The following is a 27,902-nucleotide window of genomic DNA, read 5'->3' on the forward strand; positions in this document are numbered from 1 at the left end:
CGCGACGGCTGTGACGGGGCCGACAACAACAACGACGGCAACAGCATCGCCTTAGGTGGAAGCATGTGTGTTTTAGTCTGCACTGTTGTCTGAGATTTCTGTTAAGAATTTAGATGCAACTCATGAGAAATTCTAGAGCCTGTGACGACAGTGACGACGAAAATGTTGGCAACAAGTGCTGTCATTTTCTCATGGCCGTTGCGTCCGCAAAAAGTGTTGCCAAAATGGTCAATGTACTCGCATCAAACGACAAGAAATGTGTGGTTGGACTTGTCTAGCCTCGATTCTCTTGGCCGCTTTGTAGCTTTGCGACAACCGTCGGCAATGACCGATGTTCTTCAGCTGGCGGCGGCTTAATGCAGACATTGACATGCGTTGCAGTAAAATCGGCATTCCTTCGAGGCGGCCGATTCGCCAACCAACTATTGCCTCTGCAGTTGCCGCTGCGCGTCAGTTGTTGTTGTGTGGGCTGTTGCGCTGATTTGCCGCCGGAAGTTTGACGCACAAAGACAGGCAGAGTCGGGTCAGCCGAGTGAGCAGCTCAGGCGCCTGGCTGGCCATGGAGCCGATGTTAAATAACAGAAAAGCTTCTGCTAAACAGCATTACCCCTGCGCGCATCCCTTGGCATGCTGTTCGCTAACATGGACACAGCTTTTATGTTAACGGCCCCCGCCGTATAACAGTTACCCCAACACCGCTCTTATTCACTTATTGGCGCTCTTTTCAATCTCACGAGTCCTAAAACCGGTTCTTGGGCACACCAGTTGCGCATTTATTATGCATGCGAATGGCCCGCTCATGTTCCTGCTTCCTGCCGAGCACTCTTAAACTCTTGTGCTCCACCTCGTGGGCAGGATATATAGTATGTATATAAATATATATGTCCTCTTGTATATACATATGTACTGTGAGTGCAATGCATGCATGCGAGCATTGCCGCTCTGTGTGTATATTCATTCCAAGTGCCTGTTGACTTGTTGTTGTTGTTGTTGCTGTTGCTGTTGTTACTGTTGTTGCTGCTTTGCTGTTTCTCTTTTGACTTTTGGCTTGATTTTCGATCAGTTTTTGCCCGATCGCTTGGCGTTGCGCTCGTTAAACCTTGGCCTTGAGGCCCTTAAATGGCGCATTCCCCACAAGTTGTGATCAAAAATTGTTAAAGCATGCCAGAGCAGGTTTCTTCGTTATTTAAAATGCACACTTCTTATTTGACTTCATATCTCTTTTGGTTTATTTTGCTTTCGTTTTTTTTTGTTCTTGTGCCGTTCCAGATATGCCATGGAATCTCTGCTTGGATGCCGATTCTCAAATAGACCTTCTCTTATGTATATACAAGTAGAAACAGGCCCATAGTACACTAGCGTGTGCACCTTATACATACGTACGTATATATGTATGTTCAGGCAGTTATAAAAGGCATGCAAATTAATGTTGCCCTCTCATTATAAGCAACGCCTGCTTCACTGCTTATTAGCCGCTGTTTTCATCTAACAGAAAAGCCAAAAATCCGCTTGTAAACTTCAATTGAGGCAAATTTTGCGTAAGTAAGTATTATAAATCACAATTTAAACAGTGAAAACGAAACGGCCGGCCACTGCAACACATTCCGGGAAGTCAGGCAGAGACGACCGACCAACCAACAAACCAACCAACTTGTTATTGTTGCTGTTTCTGATTCTGATTCTGTGTTTGTTTTTATTGTTGTTGCTGGCGTTGCAGTCTGGCTAAATAATTCCAATCAGCGACTGCAAACGATGCGCCGCCGCCATCGCGTTGTTGCTTGTCTGCTGGCCAAGTTGAATAGTTGGCTGGATGGTTGGTTGGTTAGGTACTTTAGTTGGTTAGTGCTTGAAGGTCGCCGAAGGTAAAGGCAACAGCACCTTATTATTATCTACGCCAATGCTGTAATTCTTGTTTCTGCATCGTCCTCCTGCTCTGCCTCCATGAATACCTGCAAAACCTGTTTATTTTTTGTATTTATTTTTTGCTGTACTTCTGCGCAGCCCCCAAGTCCAAATTATATTCTAAAACGATGCTTTGACTGCCGTCCGCTTGGCATTGTTCCGGAGAGTTGTGGCCAAATTGAAATTAAAATTTGTTAAACCCTTTTCAAGTTCTTTGTGCATTGCCCGCCCTGATTGCATGAGCTTGTGGATTGTTGTTAGTTTCCCAAGTTCTGGAGCCAAACATTTTGTGCTACCGAGAAATCCCATTTGAAGTAATTTAAGAGTAGCTTGTAAAACAAAATCACTGATTTGCGTTTTTATCATCCTCTGGTGTACTTTTACGATGCTGTTTTAATAGCAGTTAAGCTTTCAGTTTAAATCCATCGCAACAGTTCAATTCTCAAACCTTTCCTATAGTATTCTATAATTCATCTACTAATTTTAGAGTAATCTCGAAACATTATTTGTGTACATTTGTCTTTCAGTTCTATAAAAAGTATTGGGGGCGCACTGGAAAAGCCTCTTAATGACTGCCAGTTTCATGCATTTTTCGTCTTAACTTTGGATGCTATATCGATATCAACACTTTATTTGCGTATCGATAAGTACCAGCGTTTGAGGACATGCAGAGCTTGAGCGATGTTTAGGACGACTATTAAGAGCAATATTTTATTGATTATTTAACAATTCATTTCAGCTTACTTTTATTTAGTTTTGATTAAAAGTTTATATGATAACGTGAGGAGTTTATCGGAAAGCCATCGATGTGTCCACCTCACGCAGGGTTGCTTTAGGAAGAGCTAACGATGAAAAAGAATGAGGTATATTAATTATATTAAAAGATATATTGTACTTGTTCATCGGCTGGCTCTGTACGTTCTGTTCTGCCACAATTTGTGATAAAAGTGATTTTCGTTTAGAAGACGCCACGAACAAGAGAAAAAGCGTATACGGCTATCAGTCTGGAAACAGCATTTGGACGTGTTGAAACGAAATTCTAATCTACTTTTGGGTTAAGCCGTACCTGTTGATACAACCTAGAGACAAAGAATCATTGAATCTAAGAAATCTTTTGCGGAACAATCTGTGAAAGAGAGATCTTTTATTTGGGACATAAGAGGAATAACCTCTGTAGACATTTAAGAAAAGGAATACACAATCACTGCGGAAGCATGACAGTAATGGACGGCATTAGACAAATATAAGACATATCGACCAGTTCCATCGGTCCACCAAATGAGAAGCTTTCGTCACATAAGCCGGCAAAAAACTGGCAAAATATCTCTTTCTTTTTTTATACCCTGTACCCGTAGGGTAAAAAGGGCATATTAGGTTTGTGCAAAGTATGTAACATACAGAAGGAAGCATCTCCGACTCCATAAAGTATATATATTCTTGATCAGCATGACGAGAGAAATCGATCTAGACATGTCCGTCCGTCTCTCCGTCCGTCCGTCTGTCCGTCCGTCCGTCTGTCCGTCCGTCTGGATGAACGCGAGGTTCTCAGAAACTATAAAAGCTAGAATAACCAAAGTTGGCATCCAGATTCTCCTAGGTCCGAGTAAGGACGAGTTTATTTTATTTTTTTTAATTCCCACCCCCTCTCCCCCCTCTCCCCCCCCTTCCCCCGCTACAGAATTTCGTCAATAGCGTCCACATTTCAAATGCTACCTAAACCAAACTTTGCACACAAAATTTATATATATAATTTATATATAATTGTCTACTGTAGTTCATTTTATTCAATTCGGTCAATTCTAAGAAAAGTTATTAGCAAAACAAATTCTCGCCAGTACAACCCCCCCAAACTGCAGCAACAAGTTCGCTCTTCTTCTTCCTCTTTTTGCTGCTGCTATGGGCGCATATAACTCAGTGACGGAAGTTTACCTGGGTACAGGGTATTACACTGTCGGGCTTGCTCGACTGTAGCGTTCTCTCTTGTTTTTTATTAAAAAATATGAATTTTTCGACTGCCACTAAGTTTCTAGGGGTCAAGGGATTTTATATCTAGATCAACAAATTAACCATAAACGAAACCAATTGGGTCCCAAATTAGGCAGTCAAACACCACTTCGTTTGAAGTATTCGGGCACGCTAAAGATTTCCTTAAGTGGTTGGTTCTCTTTCAAAAACTAACACAGTTCTGCGTTCGACATCTGGTAACAAAAAATAAAAAAATAAAAAAATAGAAAAAAAGAAAAACATAATGCCCGACAAATGACGCTAATGAAAAGCTTGGCGACTCTGTCGCCAGTCAACCCATCGACAAAACGAATACACGAACTTGAACGAAATACCTAAGCGCGCACAATCGAAGCTCAAGAAAGGACAAGTGGCAAGTAAATAAACTCAAAAAGTGCCACTCGATTCATGGGGCAACCAAGTCGTTAGCCAGTCAGTGGGGGCCAGTTTAGGACTCAGGATATGCGCCAAGTAGTTGTCGCCTGGCCGACTCCTCGCGTGCTCTGTGACCCAATCCGCTTAGTGTGCTTCGTGTGTTCATTTTTGTTGTTGATGTTGGCGTTGGTGTTGGTGTTGCTCTCGTCCTTATTGGTTGTAAGTGGCTACAATGAGATTATGCTTCATTACGCGTCGTCAGACTGCCTAACGGACTGACATGCTGACTATTGGGCTGCTTGGTGGCGGTGGCAGTGGCTGACTGGTGGCAATCATAACGAGCTTTATGCGCCCCATTAGCGTCGCGGTCTCTGACGATAATATCAAAAGCACTCCAGCTAATGGACACGACACAGTCCGTGTTTTTGAAATCCACGTATATGTGGCTGCAATTGCCGGATGGGGGCAATTGTAAACTGTTTGCAACTTCGCGGCACACCCACACCCATCGAACCTGCCCCACAAGAGGCCGCAGTCAGCGACCGAAATCTATGCAGGGGCATACATTTCTATTCAACGCCAGCGGAATCTCAAAAATGCAGTTGCGCCAGACGCTTGACTCAGACATGGCCAGTACCGTTGCTCTGCCAAAGCTGCTGATGATGATAAACCTATTGCGGTTGTGCGAAATTTTCGCCGACGCACAGTGGCTAACAAGCGGTTGACAACTGCTCCCAATAGTGAAAAAACAAGAAGTGGTCTTTTCATAAGCCCTTTTCATATATCCTGTGTTAGGAGCACAATTGGGGCTGAACAGTGCTTTTTCGGAACGTATATAACTTGGACCCCCAATCAAAAGGAACATTTTCTTGATCAGCGTGCGCTGCTGAACCACTGTGCGGGGCCAACGTTGCCAATGATGATGTTGAGCTTCAGAAGGCGGAGTAGGAAAGCAGAAGGGTGCTGCTGCGGCTTCTGGCTGGCCCGCTTAGCCTTCATTGCCAAAGTTGCCAAACTTGTTTCATTTGCGGCGGAAATATAATTGCGATGGTGGCGCGCGATGCTTTTTTTCAGTTTGATTCTGGGCGCATCCACTTTTTGCGATGCTGTCCTTTTCACTGGAATTTTGTTATTGAAAATGTTTCGATTGGCTCGTGCGTTTTTATTTTAGTTTTTTCTTTCTTTTTTCATGTGCTCGGGGTGGCTTAGGGTCGACTGCCACTTACGACTAGGTTAAGGGCTTAAAAATGTGCCATTTGTCAGATACTTGCCGCAGACGAGGCATGCAAAGTGCAATGGAATGGAATGTTCCCCGGAATGTGGCGATAACAAACAAATATGTATGAAAATATGTTGCACAAAATACAGAAAGCAAGGGGAATGGAGGACTGTAACCGCAGCACGCAATGAAAAATGATGCAATGCAAACAACTGCCAAATGCGCTGGCAAATGAGCCTCCGATTCATGTTATATAGTATAGTAAGTACGAGTATATAAACAGTTGCACTTGAGAAATTCGGCGTATGCCTGCCGAAACAAGTTCACGGTCAAGCAATCGCTGCACTCAGGGGTTGAGTACAGAGTGCGGTGCAAGCAAAGAGTTCGTGCAGCACTCATCTTTTTGTTGCAGGGTTCGTTCACTGCTAGTCTTCGCGATGTTTCGACATGCTCCAATGCCTTGCATCAAGTCAGAGGTGTGGCAAAGGGGGAACTATTTCAGCATTGCTTGAATAAAGTAAATTATTGGCGATATCCTGACGTAACCGTGGGACCTGACACCCAAACTGAACTCGAAACAAATTCCAATAAAGCTCAACAGTTTTGTTGATTTCACTGTCAGATAGGGAAGTAAGTTTCGCTTTTGTGTTGGCTGTACTTAGTGATCTAGTCATCGGGCGAGTTCGGATTAAATCCGTCCGTCTGTATGAACGCAGGAATCTCTGGAAGTACAAGAGATAGAGGAACTAAACTTGGTATTCATATTCAACTTGGTTATTTGTAATTACATTAATTTCAAATCAAACGATAACCAATGTCGGTCCAGCCCGACTCATGAATACTCTATAGTCATATTTTCTTCAATATAGTCAATCAAGTAAAATAAACTTTGTTGTATCATTCATAGGAATTTCGATGTTCTAGTACATCCGTTAACCCCCCTATTGCTGTTTAAAATACTATGAATGTATGCGCTTTGGTGGAATGCTCAAGTGTCTTTCAATTTATTGCATTATGATTGCAATTCAGTTATGTTTTATTGAATTTATTGGCTTTATCTGAACGACGGTTGTCAATATATGGAAAGAATTTCTAACCGACGAAGATAATAAAAAAAACTTCCACGAATATAGTAGTAATTAATTAATAAATTATTAATTACAAGAACTGAACGATTCCGAAATATTCTCTTAGTGTGCAGTAAAAATTAAATTGACTTTCAACAAAAACTGACTTTCTCCAGCATTCTGTACTTATTTTGTTTCAGTTTCAACAAATTGTGTATTTAAAATATTCAAATAAAAATGAGTATTTAATTGCAGTAATTACTCTATTCTTGGACATAAGCTCGATTTATATTTATATTTAAAGTTTTCTTTCGGAGCGACTACAAAGAATCCAAAATTCGTAATAAATTCTTATTATAAGTAGTCCGAATAGTAAAGTACGTTTCCCCCTATTGTAATTGAATATTGTTCTTCATTTTGGAATTGATAAAGACACGAATACGTTGCATGCACGATGAGGATGCCACCGAACACCCCCCAGCCAATTGTTGCACAGTATACGCTGCTACGCCAGGGCAATAAATTGTGCTTAAATAAACTAAAAGACAGAAACTAACTATAATTCTATTGCTCCTCTCGGGCTCGGCTCGTGGTACATGGTGCTGTTCTGGCTGGTTGGCGACATACCAGCGACTACTTACGGTCCATCCAGGTCGGGCAAATGCTGCAAGAAGTTAGGCACTGTCCCGGCCAGGCCAGGGCAAGTCGAGCCGGGCCGGGCCGGGCCAAAGAACAAGCGGGAAGCTTGAGACAACGCCAAGTCAAGCGCAAGACAAGGTAATGGAGGAAAATCGCGCTGCGTATGAAGACATTCCTGGGACCAGAGCCAAGTGCAACAAGCGAGTCACAATAGATATAGGAGGCAATGTCTGTCTGGGTTGTTGTCTCTTAGTCTATCTTGCTGTCTGTACCTCATATACTCGTACTTGTGTAGTATGTTTGTAAACGAGTTGCATGCGATTCTGCCGTTTATGCCATTTGCAATAAGAACGAGTAGCAAAGCGAGTGCAGCAAAAACTGGCCAGAAGAGTAGCATACAAAATATTCGAGTGAATTAAAATGTGGCACGTTGACTATTTCGTGCGTCTTGTTCTTGCTGTATTTGTTGCCTTTGGATGGCTCGCTGTATTTTGCTTGCTTGGTGGGTTGCCCGTCGCTGCCTCGGTTGGCTGCTTTGGTGCCTGGCTTCGTTGGCTTCGCTGACTGGGCTGGCTTGGCTGGCTTGGCTGACTGACTGGGCTGGCTTGGCTGGCTTGGCTTGGCTGACTGACTGGTAAATGTTGTTACCGCATATTTTTCTCCAAAACATTCAAGTTGAAGTTGAATGCAGTCTACTGTTGCTCGTTTTGGTTCGCCTCGCCTTTCCTTGCCTTGCCTCGCCGTCTCTGCGAGTGCATGTTGCTGCACTTGAATTGCCAAAGCCAACGTCATGGGCTTTGGACGTCTCTGCCTTGGTATCTGTATCCGAGCTTAGCGACGACGACAACGACGTAACCGAGATTGAGATTCATTGCCTGTTGCATGTTTTGGCCGGACGACTGACTGCTCGCCAGCTTGCCTCAGTTGCGCGATTCTTGGTAGTTTTTGCGCTCGAGACTAGCAATGTCTGTACATACTTATATTCAACATATGTATCTATACTACTATACTATACTTTCACACAAATACAATATATATGGCGCATACTTGTATATGTTTGTGTGAGTTTGTCTGTATGCTGCTTTGTTGGTTTCTGCGGCGTTGCATGAATCTTGCATGTGGCTAACTGACTGTCTGTCTGTCTGTCTGTCTGTTTGTCTGTCTGGCTGGCTGGCTTGCTGGCTGGCTTGCTGGCTGACTGACTGACAGACTCTGGTAACATTCTTCTCGTAGAAGAGCTCGCGACGTCGTACCATCTCTGCACTCTGTTGTGTTTGTTGTTTGTTTTGTGTTTTTGTGTGGTGCTGTACTTTTCCACCCAACTTGTTGCCATAACATTATTGCCTGACCTGACCCTCCCCCCCACACACACATACATATACATATATTTGGGTCTACGCAATGGACCTCTTAAGTGCCATTTATCCACGCATGCCCAACAAATTGTGCAACCAATTTAACAATTTGTTAAAATGTGCTTCCGATTTGGAGAAACCATTTCGAGCATTTTATAACTTACTTCGTAATCAATATTTGTGCGTAAAATGTAAATAATACAGTTTTTTTTCCTCTTCTCTTTCGCTTTTTTATGTACTTTGCAGGTAAGCCCGTTTTACATTTTTTGAACTACATGCCAAAATTACAACAGCAACAACAACAATAACGAGAACAGACTGGCTAATACGGCATAAAGAGCGTGAGTAAAAACAATCGCAAATCATTTAACGAACCCAGCTTAGAGTCGAGCATATTGTTTTATATGCCCTTGGTAGAATGGCAACAACAATGAAAGTTGCCAACAAATTGCGCGTAAATCCCATAAACCGTTTACAACTACAACAGCGCGGCGTCATCGATGACGACACCGTCAGCGGCAAGGCAGGGCAGAGCTGGGCAGCATTTGCTGCAACAATAACAAAGCGATTTTTATGCACAACCTGCCCCCCCCCCCCCCCCCCATGTCTCTGTGGGTGTGTGTGTGTGTGTGGAGGCAGGAGAATGGAGCGTGCATGCCTTAGTTGGGAAGGGCAATATTTTGGGGTCGCATGCAAAAAGGCGTCAGGCCAAATGAAATTCATTTTTATTAGCGTAAAATCATAGCGGCCAATCAATGTCGAATGGTGAATGGGTTTCGACGTCATTTGCATGTCCCTAAGTAAAGGGATTAGGTTATGAGTGTGTTGTATGGGAATGTGTGCGCGTGTGTAGGAGGCAGAGAGTTAAATCTCTTGGTATCCCATGCCACGTCCGCCATTCTGGTACAGGGTATACAAAATACTATTCAATATAAGTAGAATCCGCATTAACCAACTCTATAATTCTCTAACAGTTCGAGCATGAGTAGCATGGTTAAGAAGTTTCCTTTCTGCTATTTATTTGTAGTGCTGTTTGGCCTCTAGTTGGTTAACAAAATAATGAGCCAAGATAGATAGATAGATAGATAGATAGATAAATAGACAGATATATAGATAGAACAAGAAAGGAATGCTAAAGTCGAGCAGGCTCAACTCTTAAATACCCTGTACCACCCCACAAAAAAGTAATTAAATTAATTAATTAATTAATTTAATTAATTAACTAAACTAATTTAATTAATTAACTAAATATTAACTAATTAAATATAAAATATTCCATGCATGCATACATACATTTACATTTACATCAGAATCGTGCCTTATGCGTGTTTGTGTACTTGTACATATGTATGTATGTGTGCATTGGGCCTGGTTATATGGCTATAACTTTATATATAACCGATCATTCTATCATAATGAAACTTGGTATACGGATATATAATTACTAACTGGATGTGTCTACCAAATTTTAGTTCAAAATTCCAAGAATTACGGGAGTTATAGAAAATCGTCAATAGGGGGGGAGTGGGGGGGTGGATCAGAAAAAATTAACAAACTCGTCCTTTCTCGGTCTCAGGAGAATCTGTATACCAAGTTTGGTTATTCTAGCTCTTATACTTTCGGAGCTCCTTGCGTTCATACAGACAGACAGACAGACAGACAGACGGACAGACGGACATGGCTATATCGACTCGGCTTGTCATGCTGATCAAGAATATATATACTTTGTGGGGTCTACCAAGCCTCCTTCTGTGTGTACCATGTGCACTCGCACAAAACTAATATACCCTTGTACCCTTTGGGTACAGGGTATAAAAACCAACTAAATAACTGTACATGACAAAATGTAAGACTATTGATGCACCCTGCTAATTAGGGGGTGGGTGTATAGTCTATAGCAATTATATGTTCAAAGAAGCAAAAAGTCGATACGAATTATTAGGGAGTTTTTCCTTTTCAAAAATTCAGGACACTGAAAACAAACACACATACGATATACCCGTATACATATGTATATACCATAACAATGAAGAGAAACTCTATAGTATATTCCAGAAATCGTCTATAAGTGTAACTTTAGAAGTAAAATGCCATTTTCGTTCCCAAAGTCAAGAAAGAAAAGCAACACACACTTAACGCAACAAAAAATAATCGTTACAAGAACAACAGTAATAGCATCCCCCCATAAAACTTTCATTAACATATTCACTCGCCTTTGATTAGCTTAATTAAAGCTTGACAGAACTTTGACAGCCTGTTGATGTGCAGCCAACAAGTTAATAAATTCTAAGCTGTTGCTTTCTCACGAGCCGAGAATGGCTCTAAAGGCTAGCACACTCCTAGATTCTAGAACTTAACAGAAAGCTTTTGAGGGCAAAGCTTTGGTGACGATAGACCAAATTTAACAGCTGGCCAGTCACAGCTAGAGTTACCCCAGCAACAGAACTTCCCCTTAAAATAAAAGTAAATGTGCCACCCGCTGCCCCTTTCTACGGCCCACTCACGCACATGTGCATACCTACGCATAATTCGCACCTTGGCGTCATGCGCTTTGCAGCTATTCGGAGTCAAACGATTCGGCAGCGCTACAACAACTTCAGTGGTTCGGCGGCCGTCGGGCTGTTCGGCATGCACTTCGTTGTCCATGCTTCGGCATTTCAGTCATCGCAGCAGCAGCGATAGCGGCAGAGACGGTCAGTATTTGGGGGTGGCTAAAATTGACGCTCACCTGATTGCGTCTGTGCATGTGTGGTGTGTGTGTATGTGTGGGTGTAGGTGCGTATGTGTGTTTGTGTAGCGCCCATTTCCACCCCTTGCGCGCACACTTCCGAAGCAGGTGTAACAATTATTATTTTCTCGTTGATTTTCATTTTTGTTGCTGCGCTGACGTCGCTGCTGCCGATGATGGCAACGACAACAACTACGTCGTTTTGCTTTTTTTCGCTCCTGCCTCATGATTTTCCATTTCTCTTGGTTCCGCGCTCTCGCTCACACTGCAGCAGGCGTACTCTCTCGCACCCACGCATGAGACCCACACGCATGGTGTATGCATTTGCTATCTCATATGCCCATGTGTGCGTGTGAGGGCTTTTCTGTGTGTGCGCGTGTGTGTGTATGTGTGTGTACCAGTAATATTGTTACTGCAACAATAGCAGCTATTACAACAACAACAGCAACCACATCATCGCTGTCCCTTTTGAAATGCGATTTGGCACGAAGGTGAAAGCATCATCGTCGTCCTCATCGTCCGTCCCCACAGTTGTTGGAGGTTTCTTCCTGCGATTTGTAGTACGGATACTGACGTCGCTACTGTCTATGCTCTGTTCTGTTGCGTCTCAGTTAGTGCTGACGCACTGTTGTCTATCTGTTGTCTATCAACAGGAAACAGGTTGGAGCTGCTTGATCTTCAGCACGATGCACAGTGGTGCCGCAACTAACAAGCTAACTTACTATAAGCCGGATTTCTGTAAAACTAATCTATTATTGATAGATCTGAGCTTGATACGCAAAAGCAGATAATGTCTTTTAGTTTTAAACTCTTATAGTATAACTTGCTAGTAAGCCTGTAATAGTATTTGCCAAATAGAACAGCGTATGTGCTGTGTGCTGCTGTCGACAAATGCGCCTCAAAGTACAACATGTAGAAGATACACAGAATATGGGAACAGGCAACAAATCCATAATAAAAGTAATGACCAAAAGACAATAATAATTGCGCACCTGAGGCGCTCAGCAAGCCTCAGCATATACCAACAAAGCAAACCAGTGACGCTCGTCTCTGTGCTCAAGCAAAGCCTGAAAGTGATGAGGCGAGAGACAGAGAGAGAGAGCGACTTAGAAACCGGCAGGTAATAGCAGTAAGAACAACAACGACAAAAACAGCAGAGAGGAGTCGTCCGAAGGTGTTCTACAACAGCACTCCGACAATTCGGCTTTTTCGGAGTTGTTGGCAGCATTTCTCCTGCCAACGAGCATAAAACGAGCGAACTGTGCGTCGACTGCGACGTCGCCGTTCTAGTCTCGTCATCGCCGTCGTCGCCACACGAGCAAACATCATCCACAGACGTAGTAGGTAGGTCCGAATGCGATGTGCTCATGGTTCGGCGGGCTTCTCGGCTTGGTCTACTGTTGCTTTATTTTGGTTAAAACGCGTCGCTGCTGGCGCAAGCGTTGACGTTGATGTGTACGCCGACGTTGGCCGCGCAACAGATTCAATCTCGTGGCAGCGACGCGCGGCGACGGACTCCGAAACAGAAAAGGTATATTACCTTAGAATGCCAGTCGTTCTTACTTCAGTCTTCGTACAGTCTTTGCTTTAACCCGTTCCAATTCTGTCCGCCGTTCGTACGCTCGCTCGTTCGTTCGCTCTATAGAAAACATAGTATATTTAACAACTACAGCAGCAACAACAACAACAAAAGGCTTACATATATAGGTATATCTAGCAGCACATCAGCAACAACAACAGCAACAGCACAACACACGCGTCTTCGTCACTCAGTCCAACAGAAAGAAGTTCAGTGTTCGGTTCAGTTCAGTTATCAGTTGCCGTAGTCGTAGCCGCCGCCGCCGTCGTCGTCTACGTCGCCGCTGTTGTCGCCGTCGTCGCAGCCAGCCCATATCACAAACCAACCACCACCAACACCACCACCACCAACGACCACCGCAGCAACAGCAACATCAGCAGCAGCAGCTCCAACATCAATACGCACACATACACACACACACACACATACTCTCACGCAAATTTCAATATCCAAATCAAAGTTGAGTTCAAATCGAAAACGGCCGTAATACCAGCAACAACGCCTCGCAAAAAGTACGCGGAAAATAATAACCGGAAAACACACGCAAAATAAAATATTCATAACAAACTGCAAGACGAGAGAAAACTGAGAACGTTCAACTGGACTTGGAAAACTAATTAATTTCGAATTTTGAACGTAAACACTTTCGACTGCTCACGGCACGGCTTCACCCGGCTTGCCAAGTTTTCATTCCGCCACAACCGACGCGTGTGTGATGAGTAAACAAAACAACAACAAGAAATTATTTGTAAAATAAAACCGAAATTCAATTGTGTGCTCTCGCATCTTCACATCAAATACTTATCGGTTTTCCTCGACTCTTTAACTTGTTACTCAACTTTGCCGCAGCAACAAAAACAAATGTAAGCCAAATGAGTTTTGCTTTAGCTCGCAAAAGAACCTTTGACAAGTTTTGAAAGCAAGAATCATAAAATAAGTATTTTGCGAACACAACAAATTCAAATTATATAAAAAGAACTGCAATAACAAAAGGAATCATAATAATAAAATTTAAAAAAATTAAAAATATACAAAAAAAAATTCTGGCAAAGTTCGTTGCTTCTTTGGGCACACAGGCGTCGCTTGATTCTCATTATAGGCCCGCTTGCTGGCTGGCAAGCAGAGAAGTAAAAAAATAAAAAAACAAAAATAATACAAGCCAACAAGTTCTGAGCCCAGTCAGAAGTAGCGATTGTTCCAGCCAGTCTCAGTTAGTCAGTTAGCCATTCAGAGTCAGCCAGTGTCGGGCTAAGGCCTAAAAGTAAAGAAATTTCATACCCGGCAAAAAAAAAAAAAAAAAATACAGCGCACGACAAAGAAACACGTTTTTGTCTTTGCGGCCAAAAGCAAAACAGCAGGCAAAAACACAAAACGTAGACAACTGCGACACCAGCGACGACGGCGACGTCTTCAGTCACTGACGACTGTGTCTTGCCTATCAGCCATTAAGCCTTATGGCGAACGTTCCAATAGGCCGCACTTCATGTGCGAGTGCGAGTTGGCTAGAGCCGAGTAAAATAGACTTACGCATACAGTTGGCCATGTTATGGTGGTGGTCTTAGCCACTTGGCGCATTTCACTTGTCGCCGAGCGCTCACTAAGCACGCATAGAAATAATTCTCGTACTTTATTTCTATTGTCGTAATTACACGTCGCCTCTCGCTGCTCAATTGCCTACCCGCTCCGACTGCCAAGTCGTCGGACCCAGGCAAGAACCCACGCTCCTCTCCCGGCAGTCATTTAGTCAGTCAGTCAGTCATTCAGTCTCTTTCATTTCGTGCTTTGGTCTTGGCAACTGCTGCTTTTTGCACCGCGAGCCAAGTGTGTGACTCAAAGCATAAAAAACCGGTAAAGAAATTTGGTGCGTGTTAATCAACAACAACAACTACTAAGTGCCTTCTGTGAGAGATCGAAGCGTAGTCAGCGAGCTTCTCACAAAACTTCAGCCGCAGTCTGTCAGTCAGTCAATCAGTCCGTCCAAACGTGTTATGCTTGCAAAGAAAAAATAAAAATAAAACACACACACACGACAATAATTATTTACTCTCATCAGAATAAAATATCACGCGCAAAAATTCTCAACCGAATTTGTTTGTTTCAGAACCACAATTACATGCCACACACAACAACAATTACAAAACGAGAGCAATTAAACATTAAATAGCTACAAAGCATAAAAACTCAAAGCAAAACCTCGAAGAAAACAACAACAACAACAAAAACTAATCAAAATAAAAACGAAAACAACAATATAAGCGCTGCATTAAAAACTTTTTACCACAAAACTTCACTTTATCTACTTCTACGACTTTGACTCGACACTAATTGGTAATGAGAGAAAATTGATATTAAATATTCCCGCCCCTTATTATTATTCAGTGAAAAGTTTTTAGTTTTGTTATCTAATTGATCTGATCGGCTTTTGTTTCTTTTTAAATGGTAATTCATTTGGATTGGAGTTTGGCTTTGTATTGGCAATTGTGGTCGAAATGTGCACAGATTTTCATTTATGATATTTTAATAGAAAAACGTCCAATGTGCAACGAAATTTTAATACATACAGTTATACATTTTTGTTGTTAAATTTTTAATTGTGGTTCGCCCCCCTAATTTTTTTTCGTTTTATAATTTTTTTTTTTTAATTTTAAAGCTTACTAACCAAGTTTACAACTTTCTTGTTATTTTTTCTAAACTAGTACAACTGAGCCTAAGCAAGTCAACCAAACATAAATTGAATAGCAAAATATAATTAAATAAAATTATCAAAAGCAAAAGCAAGAGAAAATAATCAAAGTACAAGTCGTCCAAACCCAATCACTTGCCTTCCCACAATACCACCACAAAAGAATCCGAAACTCATACCAAACAAAAAAAATCAGCATAGAAAATCTTTAGACATTGAGGCACAAAAGACAAGAAAAAGCTCAAAGCTTATACCGCCAAAAAGTTGCAAATTGTTGCTGTTTTTAATGATTTGAGGTTGATTTAATAGATTCATGCCGCACGGCACGCCCAAACGGGTCTAGATAGAAGGCAGGTGAATTTAATTGAGAGATTGTAATTAAACTATTTACACAAGAGCAACTCTTTCAGAGAAATGGAAAGGGCTGGCAAACAATGAAAACTTTTATATTTTGTTGCTAGTTTTGAGCGTAAATTAAATAAAAGTTTATAAGGTAAACCCAACTCAGCATAACATATATTCATAATACAGGTGAGCTTCAAGGGCTTCAAAGGCAAGTTGAAAGTCAGCGGCAATCGAAGCTTTAGCATAGCAACAAGAAATCAAAAAGGTGATAATATATAAGGAGGCGAAAAGCCTGCCCTGTCTGTACTCCAAATCAAATTCATGCGTGTCTGCGCGGAAAAGGAGCAGAATGCAAAGGTTGTTAAATTGAAATTAAGTATTAATATTTACAAAGCACAACGGCAACAGCCCGTTAAAAAGCAACATATCAAAAGGGCAACTAGTTTATTGTACCAGCAAGTGAAGGTAAAAGCAATCCAATAAATATAAAAATACAAACATTACTTGGTGCGGGACTTAATTGTGTATTTCTGCTCTCGTTTGTTTTTTTAAATCAGTCGGGTGTTATTTATTAATTGAGAGAAGACAGTAGTCAATTGTAGCAGGTTAGATTAATCACGATTTATACATACATGCAAACCTAAATACATACATACATATTAAGCAAACGGATGTCAATCAGTCTAGTTGTGTCTACAGTTCCCCTGATAAGCGTTTTATTAGTGGAAGTGAATTTTTCTTAGCATATTTCTAGGCTTAAGCAGCGGTCGCAATTTTCGATGCACATCGAGTGCCGCCACTTGACAAGAGTACGCGTTTTGACAATCAACAAAAATTAGCGTATACTTAGGCGACTACAATACAGCAGCATTCCAAATACAGGCAGGCAGCAATCTAGAGTAGAGCTACACTATACAAAGTAATAGTACATATATATATATATATATATATATATAGATATATATATAGATATAACTGTAAACTCTAAAATATATTTATACTGGATTTTTACGCCACTTTTGCTAGCACTTTACAACACTCTAAAAGTCTCAAAGTCTCTCAAACGAACCTCACTCTGCGACAATCTTTGCAAAATCAAAACAAAACATAAAAACAATTATTCTCAACTCTGAAGCTTGATCAATCAAATCTAATACAATCTCAAAACGGTTTTCAAAACTTTTACCTACCTACCTACATACTTTACTACCTACACACATACATATATTTATATATAGATACATACATACATACATATATAAATAAATGTCTAATTAATTAAATTCAGTAGTGATATATCATCTAAGCCTACAAAATAGCTCATTAGAGCGCCACTAAGTTAGACAATCTACATGTTTCAATCATAGCAGGCACAATCCTTTTTAACTACGCTCAAATACTTACATATATACATATAAATATTACTTAAATAAATAACTTTGTATTGGAATTGGAACCAAACTACTACTACCACCTATTTGTAATCTAACGTAAAGTTTTTTGAACAACTCACCGCTAGTAGCAACAATTTGTGTAAATCTTTTGAACGGCTTCTATACATAAGCACTCACAACTAATTGGAATACTAACTGAAACACCATAACACACAGATCTGTGACAGTGAACAGGGCTCATCAATCAGTACACACATAAAACTCGATCCCAAACCAACACCCGAGCAAGTCCCTTATTAAGCGAATACCAAAAACCAACCGCCGAATAAATTACGCGTTGCAACGCTTAAAAATCAATCGACAGCAAATTAAAAAAAAAATACGAAAAAAAAAATAAATATATATATATACGTATATATTGAAATTGAAAGAAGCGACGAAAACAAAGACGCAATCGAATTCAAATCCAGTACAACCTCGCAAGAATCGCGGTCCGACGCAAACGAAAAGTGCACCACATAGAAATTTTTAACCAGCATTTGTTGCCATTAAAACTGTCATCATTGCCGCGTTAACAGAAACCACGGCGTCAGCAGCGATTGCAGCGCTCAGTATCAGCAGCAGCAGCAGCAGCAGCAATCAGACAACTGCAACTGCAGCTGCAGCGCCAACAGCAGTCGCCGTCGCAGCAACCACGCCGCCGCCGATAACGATAAAGACCGAAATCGTCGCATCAGATTCAACAGCCGAGTCCTCCCCTTTACAAGATCTAATTATGGTAAGCGCCGCTCACAGCACACCCTAGCAACAAAAGCTCAGAAACTCAAAAAACTGCACTTAACAAATAATAACGAAAATAATCGAAAGTCGAAAATTGAAAGTTGAGAGACTGTTGTTGAGAATTCATGTTTCGTTTTTGTTAAACGAATCCAAATAAGCAATTATTTCATACCATCGAATGAACCTATAACACACATAAAAGAAAGTTGTACAGCTTACTATGCAAAGTATTTGATTTATTTTTGTTTAATCTACCGTTATCATCTACTTAACTACTTAACTATACACTTTTCAACCTCAGCTCAAATGCAAAACTATTTCACAAGCTGACAATCAGGCGAGCTAAAAATACATATGCAATCGAAATTCTATAAATTGATTTGATTGTGGCATGTTAATGGCTTGAACTCACAAATAATTAAGTTTACTTATTGATGATTTCTATTGTTTAATAATTACTTCAATACATTTATAAATATAGTCTATATACTCGTTTATACCGCGGGATGTGAAGTCTCTTCGCAATGGAAACAGATAAAGGCATCTTAATAAAATGCATTTAAGCTGTTGTAAAATTGTTTATGTTAAAAGGAGAAATGTTTATTTTCTGTCTCAAAGCATTAAGTTTTCGTTACAACGATTAAGCACATTACGTTATATGTATATATTTTTAGTAAAATATTCCATCCATTTACCTTAGTGTCCAGAATAGATCAGCAGAAAGCTATTGTCATACATTTATAGAGCTTTGGAAATATTCAAATTGTATGTTCGATTTAGATCAAATATGTGGTGTTTTTTTTTTAATAAATGGTTGCTTCATAATTCCTCTCTCATAAAAGCTCTGGCCCTTGCTGTTGTACAATTCGGCCAACCAATTTTTGCAGTTCTCCACAGAAAAAATGAATAATATAAATCACTATACGGACTAAAACACTTCCCCACCCAACTCTTGAGCTGTAATCATTTCCAAGATTTATCCGTAATCTTTGACGATGGGTCTATTTGAAATATTTAGCTGAGACAGTATCGGAGCCACAATAAAAATTGTCCACAATTTTAGGAGCATTTTCGCCTTTATCAATAAAAGTTGTAAAGGACTTCTTTTTTTAGGGGAATTCTGCATTTTCAATTAGACCAAGCTTGAGCAATGCTTTACGAATTCAATGGATTTACTATATATTTCCCATTTAATATTTTGATGCTGTGTTAGTCGAGATAGTTTTCAATCAATCAGTACAATCCAAATTATTCCAGATATAGCCTCATTTTGTTCTTATATTTTTAGTTAAGCGTGTTATGCAAATATATTTCGAGCCATATATACTTGTATGTTCTTATTTTATTTGTTAAGTTTTACTCCAGTTTTTTCTTTTGTGCGTTGTTTTAATTTCTGTTGTGACTTACGAGCCATTGACAATGAAATTAAATACAGTCCCAATAATAAGATGGTGATGGTTTGCTCGTTTCCCTCCGCACGAACTGGTCAAGGTTTTTCCGAATTCTTTTTCGCTTTGCCGTGTTCTTGGCGTGCAAACCACTCCCAATCACCACAAATGCTAGCCTGACTTCGGCTTTTCGAACTAACTACTTAACTACATTTCTAAGCCTCTCCAGCTATCTTTCTACCAATTATTTTTCATTCTATTCACTACTGTTCACTTTTGTCGCTACTCTTCTTGTCTGTCACTGTCACCGCTCCCATGTAGTTTTAACTTTTCACTTGTAGCGCTCGCTAAGCTCTGGAAACGCTGCTCTCCCATATACTTACTATACTTACTTACCTACTATACTACTCGAAAATAATTATTTTTAATACTTTTATTGCAACTACTCCATTTCACCTTGAACCACTTACCTCGTAGTCGTACGTTATATTTATAAGTATTTATATTTTTCGAGCGAGATGGGAGATATTTTTCTTTAGCTCTTTTGCGTTTTACGGCGAAACTTATTCAGGACGCACAGCAACAACGATAACAACGACATCAAGACGTAGAAAAAAAAAAAAAAAAAAAAAAACAGGATAAAAATCACAGCATAGTGCGCCCTCTTTTTCATTTCGTAGCCCCCCGTTTTTTGGTCTTTGTTTATTTATTAATCAATTTTTGGTGAGTTATACAAACGTTTCGTTTTGCATATTTGGCCAACAATCTGTTATTACTTGTGTACGCCACTATTATTCAATTATATCTATTTCGTGTGTTTCGATGACCGAAACAAAGAATCCAGAGCCAAACTCGAACGCGAATTCAAAGTTTCAAACAAAAATAATCTCAAAGCGAAAAACTTCACACCACGCACAGCAAATGCAATTGTTGCACGCCCCGCCGCCCACGCATCCGCACCATCTGCATCATCAGGTGGCAGCCGCGGCTATGCTGCAGCAGCAAACGAACGCGAGTGTCAACGCCGTCGCCCTCCAGCAGCAGCAGCAGCAGCAACAACACCAGCAAGCACAGCATCAGCTACAACAACAACAACAGCAGCAGATACAATTGCAGCAGCAGCTCCAACTGCAGCAGCAGCAGCAGCAACAACAACATCTCCAACTGCAGCAGCAGCAGCAGCAGTTCCACTACCACCAGCAGCACCAACAGGCACAGGCTCAGGCGCAGGCCATGCTGCAGACCTACATGCAGTTGCAGGTGAACAATGTGGCGGCCGCTGCGGCCGCCGCAGCCGGCGCTCCGGCCACACCGACCAAGTATGCGGCGGCCGCGAGTGGACCGGCGAGCGCCGCCCAATTCTTCACTGCACCCACCACGCCGCTCACGATCATTCCGACATGCAACGGCGCCGCTGCAGTGGCTGCCGCGGCTATGTTCGCAACAGCTGCTACGCCCACTTCTGCAGCGACCACACCGACCAACAATGTAAATAATACAGTTAATCTATCAGCCGTAACTAGAACTGCTACCAAATCTACCAAAACTACCAAATCTACTACCACCACCATAACCACCTCTACCACTCAGCAGCGCAATGCGGCTGCCGCCGGCGGTGCTGGTGCTGGAGGCTATCGGGGTCTTCTGCTGGCCAGCGGGTATGTGGGCCGTGGGCAGCTGGCGTCGCTGCTCGGCTCGCCACCGCCTACCACGACGTACCTCGCCGCCACCATGGTCAGCACCAGCGCCGTCGGCAGCAGCGGCAGTAGCGGCTGCAGCTCTTCTGCATCTTCCGATTGTTCTATGCCATCGCCAACTTCTCTACACTTATCTTCTCCTAAAAAGGTTTGTGTCTTCACTAAAACGCTAAAACAAAATTCTAAAAATCTCAAAACGATTACAACAACTGATCTTTCATTTCTCAATTTTCCAAACTCAATTTTAATCTGTCATGTATGAACGCTTTTATAATTTCTAATTCTATTCCTAATTATTTTTTCTTCATATACAGCAGTAGTAGTGTAGATCGAATCTGGCTAATTTTCTTTCTTGCTCTTCTGCTTTCTATACACCCGCACACACACACACACACACACACACACACACACAAACACATTCTTGGTCTTGCTATAATTATCACTTCTTTATCTTCCACCCCCTCCTTCCCCACACACTTTTCTCGCACTTTGTGTCTAATTCATTTGTTGCTGTTGTTATTGTTGTTGTACCTTAGACTAGTCGCTGTTGTAATTGTTGCTATAACTGTCGTTGTATGGAGCATGCTTAGATATGTAGATAGCCCCTAGATTGAAAATTTTGTTCGTTTCGCATACACATAATTGATACGTAACGCTCCAAACGAGTTAAGTTAGTTATAAGCCAATAAAATATAGTAGTTATGAAAATGCCGACCATTTATTGGCAGCAGCAGCAATTTACATAATTGTATCACTAAATTCAAAAATTGCTATAATTAATAAGTAGAAATAGTAGAAAATATCGCGAACAGTCTGCGGTCAGTCCGCAGGCGTCCTAGCTCTGTATTGCGTTTTGTTTACTTTCCCATCCATCCATCATCGGTCGTCGTATTGACTAACGACTTGACTATTGTTTGCACTGCTCTGATGGCCCTGTTGTTGCACAACTAACAATCTTTGGCCCACATGTTAGCGAGGCGTGCAAAAGTCCTGCGACCACAGCCAACAACACAACAGGGCTGCGAACAACGACATATTGGCGACAATTAAAGTGCAATTAAAGTTGAATATGTAAACAGTAAATTATTCTATTTGCCTTGTTATAACTTGATTTTTGCAGCCTTCACTCGATTTAATACCAGATTTCATTTTCTATTTCTTGTTGTTGTTATAATTGTGAGTGTGTGTTTGTGTGTGTCTGTGTGTGTCTGTGTGTGTGGGCTGAGTGGAGTGCTGCTCCCCTTGTCCCTTCTCCTGGCTTTTTATGCCCACGTTTTGATGTCGGGTCCAAAGAGTCAATTGTGCGTAATAAAATAATGTGCAACCGCCTGACCATGCGAGTGGCATACTGATGAGTAACTTTGCTTTCCACTTCCACTTATTTATGGGATAGTCCTTTTTTGAATTTGGTGCCAGCGTGCGGTGGAGGCATGCGGTTGTCAGTTTTTAAGTGGTCCTCATAAAGAGTTTATCAGACGCAGAGATGTGACTTCATGGAGCGGCCTTTGCGAAAATGAATGAGCTACATAATTGATAGTGCAACTATATCCTTGGCTATTTCTTGAATGTGATTTATCTGAGGTACTAAGTAATTGCGAGCTTACGTTTTAATATAACCCTTCTATTGAAGGATTTCATATATATATTCTTTCATGAATTGCTTATATTCAAATTTATTGGTTTGCGAATTTTTCAAATTCATTTGTGTCTGGTAATTACTAATAGCTTATCAATTTATTCTAAACGTATCTCACTCTGATTTCGAAATCATTTTAAAAAATCCCTGGGAGTATGTGAAAAACTCGTTAATTAAGCGAGCCTGCCTGCCCGAGTAGGCGACTCGTAAATTATTTTGTAAATAAAATGTCCAAAGGGAATAATCAATATGAAAATGTCGCTTTTGTTTATAAATGAATGCAATGAAGATTTTTGTAGCCTACATTTTGGGATCGGCATGAGGCCCGCAAATTGCTTGCGACAGATTCCAAATCGTTTAAAATAATAATAGGAGTAGTGTTCGTAGCTTTGTTGCCCCCACCAAAAATTTGCCACAAAAATGTTGCACTAAAACTTGTTGTCTCAAAGTTGCCTCTGCCTCAGGACACGTACTACTACTATACATATACGCCACAAAGGCGAACTTGCCAGTTAGTAGTCGGGTTTATTATTTTATCAGTCATAAATATCGCACATGCGAGCATTAACCGCAATTGTTTCGCATGCAGTCGGGCGCCTTGACGTGGCAAATGGTTCACCATATTGATTAGTTGGCGTTGAAAATGTCGCTGCTATTTGTTGCAGGCTGCACGTCGGAAAAGTTGTGTTGTTTGGAAGCCAAACGCGAAATAAAATAAAAGCCGAATAGGGTGTATTTTGTCGACAACTGCTCGACCGCTGGGCAGAACGCAATGTTTTTAGTCGTATAGTATATTTCCCCAGTTGTGGCTGTTGGTCGAACAATGCCATTCCATGTGTGTTTTTCTCTGTTTCTTGTTCTAACACCCGACGCGGCGAATGTGTCAGCAATCGCGACTATTTGCTCACATTTTTTTTATGACTGTCCTGCGCATTTATTATCGATTTACCGTTTGTGTCTGCGTTTGCCTGCCACATGTGCTGTGCTGTGCAGTGCAGACAAGCGACGAGTTCGCGGGACTATTTTATGGTTTGTCATCGGGCCGTTCGCTTGGTGCCCGGTCAGCGGATTCGACGTCGTTCGACGTTCACGTCTGTCGCAATTACGGGCGTCGTTAAAGTTTAAACTGCACTTAAATGACTCTATTATGAGCTCGCCGCGCGGCCCTCAACTCCATCGGCTTCTGTCCTGTCCGAGGCGTGTTAAATTATCTGTAATTGATTTTGTTTATCATACGCGGCCGGCCCCCTACGAGTGTTTGTCTGTGCGCCTCCTCTGTTAAAACATTTGGGCGCACTTTTTAATGTTTATTTTATTTCATCAAATTACACTTTGCTAATGTTATTAAATGTGCAGCACATTGGGTCGGACATGAAAATATTTTGTTATTATACAACATTTTTAACATGAGCGTGTAATTGGCGCTGTTGTAGTAGTTGCTGTTGCTGTAGTTGTTGTTGTTGTTGTTGTTAGTACTGTTGCAATGTTCGATATGTGTGCGAATAGTTGGGAGAGCGATTCAGCATGCATTGAATTATTTTCAGATTGTTGTTTATGTTAAACAAACACAGAACAATGCGTCGTGTTGCCAAATGTTTCGCATAATTTGACCGTGAACCGTTCATGTTCTGTTTTTGCCTCGGTTCTGGACGAATAGCCCAGGTCTGGGCCATTACTGCGGCCTGTGACGAACATTTAATGTGCAAATATTTTTGCCAACAATGCGGAAAGCAAAAATGCCTGAGCAAATACAAATACAAATGAAAATGAGCTTAATACTATTGCTGACAATGCGCAGCAGCCGCAGCAACAATGCAAAGTGCCAGGCAAACAGGCCTGAGGTGTTAATAAACCTGCCGAGGCACACACACATAGACAGCGGGAGAGGGAGAGAGAGAGAGACACTTGCTTACACCCACGATTGTTTGCATGTGGCAAGTGCGTGTGTGTGTGTGTGTGCGTGTGTGTGTGCAGTCACAAAGCATGACAGAATATAACATGAAAGCGCCCACGCACGCACACAGCTGTAAGCAAATAGAAATTTGTGTACAACGCACATTTTAATATATTTTACAGAAACAACAACAACATCAACAACAAAAAAGAAAAGAACGAAGCCTAGATTTACTGTGTGGCTGCGCTTGCAAAACACAAAATGAAATGTGGACACTCGACAACTGAAAGCCGCCAATTCAAATAAACATATTAAATTGTGAATTAGATATGATAAAAGCACAAATACACACACGCACAGCGCAATCGAAATAGGGGCGGAGGAAACAATTCCAGAGTGTCAAAGTAGCTGGCTCTTTGAAGTGTGGCCAGTGGTTGCTTTTAATAAGCGTTGGGCAAGTTGGAGGTGCGGGTGAGGGTGAGGGTGTGGCTGGGGATATACTACACAACAAGCCCTATGTTCTGCCCTAATAAACTTTTCAAATTTAAAAATTCATCAAACTTTCATTCGCCACCGCGCCAGACAAACAAACGGCTTCAGCTTTGGCTTCGGGGTCAGCAAAAGCAGAGCACGACCCATGAGCTAAACAAAAAAGTACATAAACATAAAATACATAAATAAAAAAAATCACATTAATCCGTAATCGAAAAACTTGAAGTTGCTGCACACCAGACAGCAGACCATACCAGCGCAAACTTGCGCTCGCCCCGACGCGTCGTCACTTCAAAATTTATGAAAACGTTCGCCGCGTTTTCTAATAAGCGATTTACAAGCAAAGTGTTTTTAAACTAAAATTTCAATTATTTTGTGCGTGGAGCAATAAAAACAATTTGAAATTTAAATGCACTTAGGCGCTGCCATAGCTGTTGCTGTTGCCCAAAAAAGTATGCTATGCAATGGCTATAAACTTAGCTTAGATGGCAATATGTCAGCGTCGATCACGGTCGGATGGTGACGGCAAGGGCGAGTGTCAAAAATGTGGATGCTTGCGTCTGTGCCCCCTGTTGCCTGTTCTCTTTCTCTCTCTCCCTGGTTGTCTGTCTGTCTTTCTGTCGTCCTGTCCGTTCGTCTGCTAACAACAAGAACATCAAATTGAGATGAGAAAATAAAATTCAATAAACTCTTGTTAAGCACGCAACGGCTGAGGCAGCTGCCGTGGGCAGCAGCTGCGCACGCAGCAAAAACAACAACAGCAACAACTTTAGCATTCTGTTCCAGTCTAACAAGGACAACGTTTTAAATATTGACAGCTAAGCGTACGCACGACAAGCTACAACACAACAAAAACTACAACACATCAAGCCAAGCCATTCATTGTTAGCGATGCGCCCCCAAATCTCTCCCCAAGACATTGTCGATTAAATAGATAAATCAACCCTAGAGACATGTACACCAAATACTTTTTGCATTGATCAAAAGCAAAGGGTCTGAGGGGTCTACGAGTAAGCGGTCGAGGGGCCGCGCACGGCTGTAATGGGCCGTGGTGGCGGCTCAAGGCTTCTGAGTAGGTAGGGCATTGTTATGATTTCAGAAGCAGCAGCAGGGACAGAGGCCCAATAAATGGGCCATATCGATTTTGGGGCTATTGAAAATTAAAGCATACTTTTTCGGGCAATTGACAGACACATTACTTTGTCCCATTTGGGATGTGTATGTGTGTGTTTGTGTGTATGGCGCAGTGCTTTTAATAGAATTGCGCTAATCAGTGAGTCACTTTTTACAAATTAAAAAGTTATGAGAAAAATTCTTTTTCAAAATCAAATTTCTGCTTGCAGTGGACAATGTTCGCTCAGCTGCTGCCGCCGGCAAAATTTAAATTGCTTTTGTTGCGCTTTTGTTGTCCACTGGAACGTTTCATAGCTACGAGTATATCTGCCGAAGTCGTTGAAGGCGATTTTCCTCTTTGGGCGCGCTGGTTTTTTTCTCTTTGTTGTTTGTGCAAATAGTTTTTCTTGTCTGTGCGATACTGCGTGAAAGCGTGAATGAAGTTTTCAGTTAAACGGCCACGACTAAGCGCATTAAAAACTTTTTCGCAACCAATGTAAATGTTAAGTTTCAGTCGTTTCTCATGAAGAAGTGGTGCCATCATTAAGATGCTTTTCGCCAAAAGACTTAAAAAAAAAGGTGGCGTTGGAAAATGTTTTTATGGGAGGCATCTCCTCTCCATACTTACTCTAATATACTTGCTCTGCTAGTGGATAAGATTACAAAAATACTGTCGACAATTTATGATATAGGAAGAACATGGTTTGAAGAACATACTTGGTCTTCAACCAAAACAGATGTTTTAAATTTTGTCTAAATCTGTGCCCTCATTTGACGAGTGCTGTGCTTACGTGATTTTTACTTCAAGTTGCAGGTGAAATATGAATATTGAATGTACCGGACCGAGTCAAACACGTCAAAACCATTAAAACGCGTCCTCTATCACTCGCACCCACACACACGCAATCTACTGCTGCTCCCTTCGAGCATCTGCAGTTTTAAAACTTTGCCCTTTATGAGAGAAATTGTGGATGTCAGTGTGCACTAATCCACCGTACATGAGCGCACTCATTGGCTCGCACAGAGGCAAGCACACACACGTGTGTGTACCCTCAGTCGCATATAGTTCTACTTGTAACAACCCCGATGGCATTTCGCGGCATAGCAGTAGGTAAGCAGTTAACCTCTCCTCGTGGCGTGTTGACCAACTTTTTGACGCTCGCCATATAAACTACGACTATGACCGCGAAGCTCTCGTTGGCACAAGCAAACTAACTTATTAATATGCAATGCACACTTTGTTGCTGTATTAATTGCAATATTAAATTTCCACTAATACACGCTTAGCACACACACACACCCACACACTAACACTCACACACTTATACTTGTACATGGGAAGCAGTCGTGCGCGCGTCAACTTCCAGTTTCGCAAGAACGGCGCGAAGTATGCTTTTAAAAGTTGTGTGCAACTTTTAGTGTATGTGTCTATGTGTGTCCGTGAGTGTGTGTGGGTGTGTGTGGGTATGTGCTCACGAGCGAGTTGAAACACCTAGCGCAAAGTAATTATTACATGTTCATGCGAACTCAAACACATTGACGTGCACATGGCATGCGACCGATAGAGGAAGAGGCAAGTGAGGTGAGGCAGGGGAAGGCCACAGGCCCCAGA

At 41.5% G+C, this 27,902-nt stretch overlaps 1 protein-coding gene across 4 annotated transcripts in view; it reads left to right on the forward strand.

The window, feature by feature from the left end:
• Window positions 1–27,902, forward strand: part of LOC115620510 (polypyrimidine tract-binding protein 1) — a 217,378-nt gene that overhangs the window by 85,457 nt on the left and 104,019 nt on the right. The window contains exon 7 of one of the 4 annotated variants that reach the window (XM_030513769.1): window positions 20,377–21,303. The exons of the other annotated variants lie outside the window; for them this stretch is intronic. Coding sequence (XP_030369629.1) covers window positions 20,377–21,303 — 927 coding nt within the window. The remainder of the gene's footprint in view (window positions 1–20,376; window positions 21,304–27,902) is intronic. 4 annotated transcript variants of the gene reach the window in all.

The sequence above is a fragment of the Scaptodrosophila lebanonensis genome, unplaced genomic scaffold (genome assembly GCF_003285725.1).
Source record: "Scaptodrosophila lebanonensis strain 11010-0011.00,11010-0021.00 unplaced genomic scaffold, SlebRS2 tig00000024-arrow-pilon, whole genome shotgun sequence".
Taxonomy (NCBI): domain Eukaryota; kingdom Metazoa; phylum Arthropoda; class Insecta; order Diptera; family Drosophilidae; genus Scaptodrosophila; species Scaptodrosophila lebanonensis.